Source organism: Azolla caroliniana, unplaced genomic scaffold (assembly GCF_043228905.1).
Source record: "Azolla caroliniana isolate FFs.n. ecotype wild unplaced genomic scaffold, voAzoCaro1.0.p SCAF_18, whole genome shotgun sequence".
Lineage (NCBI taxonomy): Eukaryota > Viridiplantae > Streptophyta > Polypodiopsida > Salviniales > Salviniaceae > Azolla > Azolla caroliniana.
In genome coordinates, this window is record NW_028230453.1 from 4,625,732 (window position 1) to 4,639,440 (window position 13,709).

Here is a 13,709-nt window from a genome sequence, read left to right on the forward strand (position 1 = left end):
AGGCATAAGTGTAAATAATTACAATTTGAAGTAGAACATCGTGATACACACTTAAACTGATTTATAGAATAAGGGAATGTCAACATCTATATTACTACAAGTATTTTAGGATTTGAAATGCTCAAATGTCTTATATACATTTTGGGATGTAGAACTATATTGTACATCACAAAATTATGCAAACATAGATGTTTTTTATAATATTATAGATATTTTTTAGAAAGCATTTAACGTACTATACGTAAAATACGTATTTTATAAGTATTTAACATATAAAGAAAATGTATTTAATGTATTTTTAAATTGGGAGGTACTATACGGGTATTAATACGTTAAATACGTATGGTATCCGTACCGTACCTAACGTATCTAACAACCTTGCTCTCATCATTTGTGCACCAAAAGCCTTGTCTCACATGAGAGAGAGAGAGAGAGAGAGAGAATTAGAATTAGAATTAGAATTTTATTGTCCATAAAGAGGCCAATTTTGACCTATGGGACAAGAGTATACATATGTTCTTGATATGTGTCTCCTTCCTAAGAAGGGGTATTCATACATTGAAGCACAAAGTCTCTATGTATGAATAAAGCATACACATATGAGCTCAACCTTCCCGATGGTGTCGTAAGTATGGCACTTAAGTTATCACTCCCTCTTAGTATGTCAACATATCTTGAACAAATTGCACTATATGTCAAGCATGTGAAGAGCAAGTGGTAGTCATCCTCTACCATGCCTTCATTGCATACTTTGCATGTTTTCAAATTAGTTACATTTTGATACCATGATGCAACTTCAATACCTAACTTGTAAGATCGACTGCGAAGTAGTGTAAGGGCTCTACGAGCATTACTAATATTGGTAATGAGATAAGGTTGGATACGATCAATAGGCATTCTTGCTTTATATTGAGACCAACATTGAGGGTTGACATTTGCAATGTAGTATTCTAGCTTTTTCCTCTTAGCATCTTCCCACTTCATCCTTAATGATTCCACCAACCTTTCCTCAATCATTACACACTGTATAACATTGCCCGAAAGCTGTAAAAGATCATCCAAACCCCATCTTCTAAACCATTTCCTTATGTCAACAACCCAATCGGATGAGAGAATATTACTTTTATGATTCTTTTGTAGCTTACATCCAACATTCCAAGCAAGATGTGGTAATCGATGATTCGGCATATTGACTTTTGTAATGTATTCACACAGAGAGAGAGAGAGAGAGAGAGAGAGAGAGAGAGAGAGTTTATTATCAACCTCAACAATCAAATATGATTATGAAAACACTTGTACATATGACTTTTAAATCTTTTGTGAGTTAGATATATTATGCAATAATTCCATCAAGATTTTATGTCACCATGTGATAATTCCCATCCATAGAAAATATTTACTATTGGCGACATACTTATATACGTAGTAAGTGCTTCCATAAACATATGATAATTATCCCAAGGATAGGAAAGAGGAAAATCTTCTCCTATACTAATATCGTCATCTGGTAAGCATAACTACACTACCTCAAAAAGCACTCCAAATCACGTCGAATTGCCTGAAGAAGTAACAAACAACCATATCAATGAGCTCCCTCTTTCTGAAGATCAAGGAATGCTAATTAATGGACAAAAAAGAGTTCAAGAAATCGGATTATATTCCATCAAAATAAGAACACTTAAATAGGTTAGATCATATAAGCATTTATGTCTCACTACCCTTGTTTTATCTCTATATCCTGAATCCTTAACGAAACCAAAACACGATAGAACTCTCGCTTATTGATAATCCCTACTACATTCACCACAATATGGGGTTATAAGTGCAATTCTCATTAGTAAAATTCATGAGAATCAAGCCACTTAATAGCTCAACCACAAGTACCAACCATGAAAATCTTCTCTTTCATCTAGTAAGTCCATATTTGTTGTGTTATGGCTTGATTGAGTAATATATCTTGCTATAAAAAATTAAAGACCTATGAACTGTCAATTCCAATTCTCATTAATCAAATTCATGAGAATAGGGCCACTTATATCTCCAAGTACAAGTACAATTACAAACCATGAAAAACTCCTCTTTTGTCCCATAAGTCATATTTGTTTCACGTCATGCGTTGATTGAGTGGTATATCCTTTCTTATTTAAATTAAAGACCTATAAATTAATTTTTCAATGATATAACAATTTGGTGCACAAGTCTCAACTCATATGGCTTATTTTTCATCATTACCATTTTGGCCCTTCTTGCACATTGGGAAAATACAATCATGTTTGGGCTAATTTCTAAAGCTGAGATAATCATGGCTAAAGAATAACGTTCTTTAATAAATAAACGGAAGATTTCTTCTTCCATGTAGAATTCCAATATGTCAAGGCTAATTTCTGCAGCTGAGATAGCTTTGTTCTAAAGAATAACGTATGATACTTTTATGAATACTAAGAAGATTTCTTCTTCCAGATAGAGACTTGAATGGACAAATGTCATTGTCGTTTACAAACCTCCTACTCAGTAGTAACCGAATGTCTTGGTGATTCCACCGTCACATCGAAAGCTTTAGATAAACCTCCTATTCGCTATCACCCAAGTGTTTTGGTGATGCAATTACCACATCAAGAAAGGTTAGTGCATATGCACTTCATAGACTAAACCTACTGACTAGATTTTACATCGAATTATGGGTTGCCCAGCATAATGTGTAAGACTTGAAACTCAAAAAGGAACTTGATCATATGTTTATTTATTTATGTTCTGAATAAGTTTCTTAAAATAATTTTCAAAAACCCAAGAAACATGTGAAATATGCACCTCAACTTTTTGTTTATCTTTGTGATGCTTTGCTTCCATTTTCTCAAGTTCAGTCATGGGATTAGCTGAGTGTTGCATTGGTGTCTTTAAGTTCTCCTTTTGTGGCAGCTTTCTCTTCGGTTTTGGAATGTTTGATGCGAACTCCTTGGCCTTTACAATGTCTATAATATTAATAAGAGTTGTATCAAATAATATTTGAATATAAAACAGGAACAGACCTTTTCTCTACATGATTGACGCTTTTCCTTCGTCTTCTTTATTTCCACTGTCTGCAAGTTCAAACAATAAATTGAGAGGGAGCAATTTTTTATTTATTAACTCAATCTCAGGTACCTGTGAGCTATTGATGTCTCTAGCAATACGTCCAAAAGCTTTCATTTTCTCTAGCTTCACTCGCTGGGTAGAGATCATTATGAAAGCCAAATTAATTCCTCTTCATTGGGGAAAATTGAGAAATAAACTATGACCATTGATGAAAATATGATATTTGGATAGATAACCTGATTCAACAATTCCTCTGTTGTCTCTGGCCCAAGTCTTCCCAGTTCCACATACATTCCAGGATGTTGCTTTTGGTAGTCTTTCAAAGTGTATGTCTTGAAATTCCTCTGTGCATGCAAAACTAAAAGCTGTTAATACAAATATATCATTAAAACCTTATGACATCCCATTTTCATAACGAAAAAGCAACCAATATTCAACAGCAACTAAGACCTTCAGTCACCCAAAGGAAGGACTTGCTTTAGAAATTACAATAACATCATATATAAATTCATATGCACATCACAATATCATACAAGCCCTGCTAGCTTATGATCTCTCAGGAATTTAGTACATTGAAACATTATGATTCGCCTCAATGTGATAGAGATTGCTTGATACCAATTCCTTAAACAACATCTATTGTTATATCTATCTCAAAAATCCTGGTAAGAGAGGGATAAAGAATCTGGAACACCATGATTTGCCTCAACGTGATCAAAATTGATACCGATCACTTTCAAAAAATCAAACTTAGACCTACCAAAATCATTTAACTTCGGCCTAGTGGAGAGGTAGCTCAAACATATGTGACGATGAACGTGAAAATACCTCTTCAAAGGAAGGTGACCATCCCATATATGAAGCTCTTGCAATAAGTACATTGCAACCAAACGCTGAGGCCTCCACTTTTAGGAGTCGAGCTTGATAGAAAACTATAAAGAGCCTTCCGGCTTATTTATGTCATCTCCTTGTGACATGTATGATTTGGGAGATCAGAGTGATACCCAAGAGTCGGTTGTGAAGCTGCCATTATAGAAAAAGCACAAAAACAGCCATCCAGTGAAAAGGGAGGTATAGACAATCACAAAAACCATAAACCAAAGAAGCTCCCCAAATATTCAAAGACACATCAAGAGGAAGCTACAATAACTGAAGACTGATGGTAAACCATGTTTTTAATAACTGATGCACAATGGAAAATCTCATTAATAGCACCCATTTCCTAGATCATACTATGAAATGTAAATGTGAACACACGAGCTTCCACAAAACCTTACCAACACTGAAAAAAACTGTCCTGTCTCTTAAGGCACGGACATAAAATGCCAGTTGAAAGTTGATTGGGCCAGCTATGATATCTGTAAATTCTGACTTAATTTCAATAACCTCCATGGATAGCAGAAAAAGATTCGAAATTTAAATGTGATGGTAATCCAAATCTTACTATATGGGGTGGATATTTAGGGAGGAAGTATATCCCCCTTTAGATGGAACAACATTGAGAAAGCAGAAAAGATGTGCCTATGAGGCGACCTTGGGTCAAGACGACAATATACTCAGTGATGCTCCAAGAAATGGGGGTGAGACTCATCCAACAAAAGGGTCTGAAGTATGTGGCTAAAGTAGAGGACATGGAGGCACAATGCCTACCGATATCAGCGAAATGCATAAGACAAATAAAAGAAAAGTTACCTACATTCTAGTTGAGCAACATACGCACTGGATTCTTGACCAAGATACTTGAAAGGGGGTACAATAAAAACAGGCAACAGAAATATGTCGTGCTGGTAGTCACAACCATTTGGACCATGGCCTTGTCACCCTTGTCACCAACAAATAAGGCCATTATCAACAGGCATCTAGGGTGCTTCCCTCACTTCGAAGATCTCTCCATCTTGGATCAGCCCATATTGAAGCAGAGTAGACTGAAAGCAGATGAGGACATATAGTATACATTCCTATCTGTTGTTTACCTCCTAGAAGTTCCTGATACACCTCTCCTAAGGGGCAATTGCTTTATCTGTTTTAGATGAGAAATTTGGGAGACTTCAATGCCAGGACAGTCTTCGTTCTTTGACATTTCAGCTGAGATGTTTTACAAGAACCAGCACTGTTGGGTTTGAGTTGGAGATCCACAGATTCAGAAGACTTACTGACATGGCAGTCATTTGGAGGTGGGCTCTACACATAAGCTGGCCATTTTGATGGTCTAGACAGACATCCACCAAGTAGTGGATTTACTTACTTACAGTTACACACCAGCTATTTATTGGCACAGTGCACGAGAGAAGACTCCCATCTCCAGCACTATGTGAACAAGATATATCACTACACTGTGAGAGGTGTTCAATTGCCAGATAGTTGGATACCTAGTTTGTTATATACAGATGATATTGTGCTCATAACAGATTCCCCTGAGAACTTCCAGCGCCACTTGGATACTCTACATTCTTTGCACAAGATAGTGAGCTCTTGGTGGACATTGGGAAAACCAAGCTCATGGTGTAATATTGCATCTCAGTTTATTAAACAGTCTATGTATGATATATGTATGGACAGGAAAGGGTAGATTATATAGATTCATATACCCATTTTGGTTCAGTGTTCACAGGATCTATCTTCTCCATGAGAGGGACTACAGTGGTTCTACTTACTACGAGGTATGCAGATTTAGGACTACACGAGGATGTGCTCACAGACTCAGTTCCAAGAGCCATGTACTAGATTGTTGATACTCTTGTTACCTCTACAAATCTTTAAGAAGTATGAAGTGCAGATTGTGAAGCCTAGTCTTGACTCTTGTTGCATACGGAGGCATCTCTGAGTACAAAATGGGAAGGAGCCTATGCATTTGTCATTCCTAGAGTTAGAAACAAAATAACAAAAGGCAAGCAAGTTATACATGACTTAACTGAAAAGCCTAGAAGTGTTATTAATGCACTGCATTTTTAGCTCAGTCGGATGGGTAGAGATCGATGGAGAGACCTCTTGTATTAATATCTCCAGAGTGATTCAAGTTAAAGCATCAATACCCCACAATATTATCAAGGTTGAGATGGTTGCACCACTGCGCAGTGTCTTTTTCTTCACACTGGCTCTGGTCAGGTCGAGTGTCCTTCCTTCATACTACATTGGGGCTTGCACAACATAGATATGCAAAACAGTTAGTGAATGAGGGCAGTACTTCATATTGGTTGGCAACGCATCGTGGTTTGACTTCCAAGGTTCCATGCAGAGAGCAAATTCATCATAAAAGGTCTCACTTAACTAGAGAATAGGCAGACATGGAAAATGTCTTTCTTTCGAGACCGTCTTTTACACATCCGGGGATGGATTGCTACTATGCCCTGGATATCCATCTGGTAATGGATTGAGATTCACACCTTATCACATAAGTTGGAGATCTAAATCTATGGATCTCTAGTAGACACAAGCCCAAATATCTCTGATCACAAAAGTTCATGAATCAGGAGGATGGTCAAGGTTCTGCCCTAAAGAGACAGTGGATGTGTCCTCGCTTTCTCATAGTAAACTCTGTTGGCATATGTAGTGTGCTCCTCAAACTCTGGCTCTGATTGGGAAAATGGACACATTCTTTGCTCAGGAGGCACATCTGGATCTGAATAGATGGCCAGCAGGGTCTATACAAAGGCAGATGTAAGCACTCTTCAAAAGGTCTTGTGAAGCAACCTTAGAGCAAGCACAACCAGCAACTTGTAGAGGGATATTGATTGACAGAGCACTCCATTTGGCTCACTCAAGAAACCCAAGGTACACGATTATCACATAGATGACATAGCCTGCATTTGGAGGATACATGGTATCATTGCTTTTATCGACCATGATCCTCTACGTGGATCACTACAGAGGAGATCCCACACAATATCGTCCTATGAGAGGGTTCATGATCTGATTCGCCACATTCTACCTCTCCCAGATATGCATTTATTTCATTTGTATATTTTATCCTCATTACTTTTATCATGCACTTTGATCACAGCCTAGTTACATTGAAAATGTATCTACCTAGTATAGGCACAATCTATTTTTGCTTTCTTCTCCCAGACTTCTATAAGATTTACATGGATGTAAATTTTGGTCTCATAAGCCATGTTGGCCTTTTGAATATGTTAATATAACATTTCATTTCTCAAAGCAAACCAATCAACCTGCCTGTAGGGGCTTCGAAACGCAAGATTCACATCTCTTCCCTTTGGGTTATCAGCAAGTTCTTCCGCCACATGTCTTGGCTTTGAAGAAGTCCTGTTATGTTTCGTTGTAGTGTCTTTTTGGCGAGCCCTTTGAACTGCATTGCTGGCATTTTTTCTGGTTCCAGTATTATGCATTTTTTCAGAATCTACATGGGGGGGTTCCAGTTCTATTTTGTCTTTAAGCTCATCGCGATTTGGCTGGCTTTGTTGAAAACCACCTAAAAGTTCATCAAGTTCATCTTTTTGAAGATCCATTTCCACCATTGCATTATCATCCTCCCCATAATCCTTGATAATGGTTCCTTCAATTGACATGCGATAGTCCAATAAATCATTGTTTGATCGTCTAAAACAAAATTCATCTTTTGTCCCAGGATTTTCTAGAAAGTTGCATTCATCTTTGCTCAGCGCTGGTATACCATTTGGAAACAAAACATTTGTGTCTGGAACACCATGCCAAAGTTCATTGTCATCTACATCATCAGGCTTGTACCTTCCAAAAATGAAAACAAATGTATCCTTAATAACACATACAAAAGGTAAAATTCATGGGATAACGATATAATTTTATATGTTGTAAATTAAAGTTGTAAAATCATAGGTAATGACATGTTCATGCTTTTTAGGAGTACCTTTTATGAGTGAGAAATCCATAAAGACGCTCAAGAAAAGGACCAGTGCCCTCATTTGGTCCACAATTTATTATATTTTCAATTTCATCTTGAAAGAAAGGGAAGTCTTCTTTCTGTAATCCCATACAAAATTTGTCAGCATAAACGCGAAGACATATGTATTGTGTTAGTACATAAATTGCAATTAAATATAATCTTGGAACAATGGCCTAAGGACTCTCTATCATAGGCTCTCGAGAAGAATTAACCTATAAAACCTCCTCGCATACCAATCATTCTGGGAAAGTCTTCATTCAATCAATATTTATTACATCGGCTTTAGGAATCCTGAAAGATTGGGATGCATTTCCCTAGCTTTCTTTACTCCTAATTGCATTTTTAATACTACACTATTACATGTACACTCGAAAAACTTCTAATCAAACACACTCAAACATGCAACGATAAACAATGTCCATGACGATCAAATATGCAATGCTTCACCCGAGAAAAAATAGCTGTGTCTGCATGCAGTCATAAACATTGTCTGTGATAAGATCATAGGTATCCCAAATCATATGAGTATGAACAAAACTATGAAACATTTTAATCATATGTTATGAGTATGGACAAATATATGAAACATTTTTATCATATCTTAGCAGTACAAACAAATATATGAAATCCTTTTATCATATCTTATGAGTATGAACAAATATATGAAACACTCAAATAATTTCTTACGAGTATGAACAAACATATGAATAGGAGAAATGGTTTCACCGACCAGATTAAAAAGATCTATTAGTTTGCATTCATCCATTTTGCAAACATGATGTACAATTTCTGCATCTAAGTGGTCACACATGCATTTACAAAAAAAAAGATTGGTATTTCCATGATGCATCTGCATGTACCACCATAATATACATGTGTTTGCATGCATTTATAAACCTAACGTACATGTGTTGCATGCATGCATTCAATATTCAAATAATATTTGTAGGCATGTTTTGAGTTTAGAAACTTTCCCAGAATATTTTCTTGAGCTGTTCCCAGTTATCCTTCTTCTTTGCTAGTTTGGTGCCATAGTCAAAAGAATGCATTTGTACATCATGTGGATAGTATCTTGAAAGAATCTCAGCAATCAGGAAACCGTTTGAAAAATCTCTGCAAAGAAGCAACAACTTAATGGTCTGGGCTACCAAAAATTACCCCTTTTTCTCAAAATCTCTTAAAAACACACAAAACACCCCCTCAAGTTTCTCATTGGGTGACAGAGACGTAGAACCACATTAATACTCACTATTGGGAAAATTACCATTGGCAGCTCATCGAGCAGGAAAAGAGAATGTGCAACCAATGTTGCCATGTGACATACGATAAGAGAAGAACATTTCATTCAGCAACACATCACATATGATGACATCAAGCATGGTTTTCATGAATTCCTACAAGGTTGTACTAGTTTTCAAGGAATCTTAATCACGACTAACCAATAATGACAAACTAGGCATTTTCTATGTCCTCATACATATAACTACAGAGCCAAACTCGTCAAAGTTCAATACAAAGAAATTTTGTGACATCTCCATTTCACCTTTTTGTTTTTGTTCTACTATTTTAGAATCTTCTCCTATATGGATGGAGAGGGTGCATGCAACAATTGTTGGTTCCATGGGTAGTGTTAGTATATCATCACCATAATCTCAACTACAATGTGTACCCTCAATGGCAACGTTTCATAAGTAAAGTTCATGAGTCACTAATCAAACCAACATACAATAAGTGAAACTATTTAACATGGACCCATCGGTCATCTTTGATCTCCAGCGATGGAAATAACATCTATCACCCCCACATAGCAAAAGAAATGGAAGAAATTATGGAGAGAGAGCGCCTGGAAAGGTAAAGGGGGTATTTTGAGAATTTGGTAAACAATGAGGCCTACTACAAATGCTAGGGGTGCATTGGGATTTTGATAAACGAGGTTGAAATTTTGGAGAATTCAGAAAAAAACTAGAGTTGTTCCAGGAATTTTGGCAACCATGAAGGCACATCAAGAATTTCGCGAAAATTACATATTTGGGAAGTTTCAGAAATCAATTGGGGAAGGAGTGTATTTTCATGAAGTATGAGGGAAATGTTTGGTCGATTTCTCTTTCCTTTTTTCTTCTTCTGATTCGATGCAGATCAGGAAAAGGAAACGGGTGCGATGAAGGTATGAGAAACCTACCGTTTTATGTTTTTGATGGGGAAGGAGAGGTTGAGAGAGACGAGCCATTGAAGAACATCGCGTCGCAGAGCTTGCAGAGCCACCATGGATCCTCTGTTCTTTCTTCTTTCTTCTGCACATTGTTATTAACCGCAAAAAGACTTAATGAACACAAAATGTACAAATGTGGGCTTCTCTTTTCTGATAATTTGCAAAATTAGGCCCCTTCACACTCTCCTTTGTTATATTAATATACATACAATATATTTAATACACACAAAATCTAGCCTTATAGGGCTCAACTATCACTACCTCTATGTTTTTCCTTAATTCTCCATATGCCTTTCTAGAATATTCCGGTCACTCTCCTAGATAACCTTACCCAATCGAGTTATGCCCGTTACATTGTAATGTAGGAACACGATCCCCATCTCTGCTTTTGGGTCACCATGTGTGTGTGTGTGTGTGTGTGAATTCTCCAAAAACACCCATTGTCTTCCTGTCAATTAGCAACGTGACAAAACTTGCCAAATCTGAGAAACGTTAGATAACCTTACCCAATCGAGCTATGTCCATTACCAAGTAATGTAGGAATAGAATTCCCATCTCGGATTTTGGGTCGCCCTGTGTGTGAATTCTCCAAAAACACCCTTTGTCTTTCTGTCAAATATCAACATGACAAAACTTGCCAAATCTGAAGAAATGTTAGATAACCGTAGTCGATCGAGTTATGTCCATTACCATGTAATATAGGAACACGGTTCCCATCTCTGATTTTGGGACTCCCTGTGTGTGAATTCTCCAAAAACACTCGACGTTGTCTTTGTGTGAAATAACAACATGACAAAACTTGCCAAATCTGAGAAACGTAACTCCGAAGCTGACTAAGCAATCAAACATAGTATGAAACAATGAGTACTATCTTCCACATGAACGATGCAAAAGAAGCACTTTTACGTCTTACCAATCTCAGTGGCTTTAGAGTTAATCCCAAAGGCAATCCTCAATCAATGTTCTCCAAATGAAGACTTTTATTTACAAGTGACAAATTAGAATGCAACTACGTTTCAAGTTCTATTCCCATTCATAATCAGAGTTACATACCTTCCATGCTTGTTCATCCTTAGATGATAGCCATCGAAGAGGCTCATTGGAGCAATGATACAAGAGATTAGTAGTCACTAGTAAAAACAACTACTGGCTACGTAAATATTAATCAACCCACGATTGCTCTTCGGTTTGGAGAGGCAAGGGATCTTGCATCAATGTTGTACTTTGTAGTTCTTGCTATATAAACTCGTAACTAAGCAAGACATGTAAATATTGGTGCACTTCAACAATTTCCAAACTTCATTGAGATCGAACCTCAAACATATCCCACCTCTTTGACCACCAAACAAAACAAGTGATAAAACAATGAGCACAATCTCTCCTTTCCAATCCAACATAATAACCGAGAAGACGCAATAACTCTTTTTGCAAAGCATTACAATGTTCTTTACTAGAGGGCATGCCATGAGACAACCAAGTGTGGAAAACATGAAGAATGAGGGATTTTAAGTGGAATACTTTTATTTGTAATTGCCAGCGCTGCCTTAATCGTTGTCCTCTGTGTCATACCCGCGTTCTCAATGAAGTATTTGACAATAGATATCCATGATGAACACATGTCTTCCAATGATAAAAATCTATGAGCCATCATATGCATAGATGAGTTTAAATTATTGTAGCTTCCCACATCGCTTAAGGGTTGTTAGATGGTTCCATGCAACCAATGTTTTTCCCAACTTATCCCTCTTTATCCGCAACACATATCAAAGAGGTTGCAAAATGGAATGTGAATTCTTCTTTGTTCATGGTAGCAATTATAATTTACAAATAATACAATATTATGGGTTCCATAATACATTATACAATTTTGATGCATGCATGAAATGACCAAGATTGTGACGTCCAACAGAATAACTTATTCCTTAATTTGGCAATTGTAAAAGTTAATATGCGGAAGCTTAGATAAACTAGCTCAGGCGAATAACGACAGTAAAACAGAAATGAAGGTTTAATGGAAGCTTAAGAATACATAGTACATGGGAGAGACAGAGAGAACAGAACAACATAAACTCAATTCAAAATAATAACACTCTGTATCTACAAATGTCCTACAGAACACTTTTTATACAAGCCCTTAAAAGGACTGACAAAAGTACTGACAAGTACTTCAATGCTTAAACGAGCAACTGGCACTAACTCCAAGGACTATGCTTACTCACTAGGCTTGGACCGTAGCGGCCCTCCAACGGCCTACCGGTTCTCACTATTCCCGAGTACGATCTAATTCTCCGATCCGGCTCTAGGTTCCGGATACCGATATATCCGAACACCTATCTGGTTCTCCGTTCTGGATACCGATGTGGCTCAGGCTTATTCAACCGATCCGGATCCAGTTGAGCTTGCTCGCTCAACACTCCCCCTCAAGCTCAACTTGAGGTCAAATCGCTATGTGTGTCCATCGGTCCTCTCCTCCGGCTCCTCATGGCGTCTTCCCGCCTTGCTTGTGCTCCTTGACCCATCCAGTTAAGCTTTCCACGACCCGTCCAGTCCCGCATGCCTCGACCTTCTCGGTCAGCTTGTCTGCTCATAAAGCCCATCTTGGCTCCTTCGTTGTTGCGACTTCGGCGCTTCTCGACCCGTCGGTTCCTCCGTGGTGGTGTCGACTTCCGGTGCCTCCTCGTGGGGAGAGAGACCCGTCGGTTCCTCCGTGGTGGTGTCGACTTCCGGTGCCTCCTCGTGGGGAGAGAGACCAATCCTGCTACCTCCCACATCAACACCTTCAGTCGGGTGTTGTCAGAACTCTCCTCACAAGGGATCAACTTCAAAGAAGAAGTGAAAGCCCTTGCCCTCCTATCGAGCTTGCCGACGAGTTGGGAGGTATTTTGCACGACATACGCCAATAGTCGACCGATCCTAAATCTGGATGAGACGATCGGCCAAGTCCTCACCGAGGACATTTGACGAAAATTGATGGGACTCACCATCGATGAATCGGCAGAAGCCCATCACTCGATCGAGTCGTTAGACCGACAGAGTCGAACCAGAGAACAAGCCGACAGAACCGGTCGGAACACCAACTGATCAAAGACAAGGGGAGACCGACGACGGTTGCAGAAAAGTTGGCCACAATGTTTCCAACTGTTGGTCGATCAAGAGGAAAGAGAGTGGTCGGCAATCTGAAGGAAATCGAGGACGACCCGACTCAGACCACTCTCTAGTCGGCAACCAAATCAATGTTGCTGACACCCAATAAGGAGAAATTCTCTCCTTAGACGATTCAATGATCGGAGAGGTCCTATACAATGCACAAGATGCACACACGTGGTAACGAGATTCAGGTGCCACATTCCACGTGACCCCTAATATTGAATGGTTTTCGAACTATTAAGCCGACGCCAGCGGCACAGTCCGACTAGGCAATGGGGAGGAGTGCAAAATCATGGACTGGAAAGGTTCCCATCCGATTGCCCAATGGCAACATGATCACCCTACACCAAGTCCGACACGTACCCGATCTGAAAAGGAGTCTGGTCTCCATTGGTTGCGGGT

At 38.4% G+C, this 13,709-nt stretch overlaps 1 protein-coding gene across 2 annotated transcripts; it reads right to left on the reverse strand.

The window, feature by feature from the left end:
- Positions 1-1,370: 1,370 nt before the first annotated feature.
- On the reverse strand, positions 1,371-10,238 carry LOC147852174 (uncharacterized). Of its 2 annotated transcripts, XM_087334152.1 has the most exons (9): positions 10,131-10,238; positions 8,922-9,064; positions 7,916-8,024; positions 7,242-7,776; positions 3,309-3,416; positions 3,142-3,204; positions 3,027-3,077; positions 2,809-2,958; positions 1,371-1,558 (listed from the first exon to the last, which is right to left on the reverse strand). In XM_087334152.1, the coding sequence occupies exons 1-9, from the start codon at positions 10,214-10,216 to the stop codon at positions 1,523-1,525; spliced, it is 1,281 nt and encodes a 426-aa protein (XP_087190278.1). In that variant the 5' UTR covers positions 10,217-10,238; the 3' UTR covers positions 1,371-1,522. The 2 variants fall into 2 exon arrangements, with proteins under 2 accessions (XP_087190278.1, XP_087190279.1); XM_087334153.1 differs by lacking the exon at positions 8,922-9,064 and having other exon boundaries at positions 7,916-8,028.
- Between the last annotated feature and the right edge of the window lie 3,471 nt (positions 10,239-13,709).

What these genes read in the sequence shown, in the direction of transcription:
- LOC147852174 (XM_087334152.1), bottom strand. Translation starts at nt 10,216, where the DNA reads ATGGTGGCTCTGCAAGCTCTGCGACGCGATGTTCTTCAATGGCTCGTC. An exon ending in GGATTTCTCACTCATAAAAG is followed by an intron (nt 7,777 to 7,915) that starts GTACTCCTAAAA and finishes CATTTTTGGAAG; the next exon opens with GTACAAGCCTGATGATGTAG. An exon ending in CAGAGGAATTGTTGAATCAG is followed by an intron (nt 3,205 to 3,308) that starts GTTATCTATCCA and finishes ATCTCTACCCAG; the next exon opens with CGAGTGAAGCTAGAGAAAAT.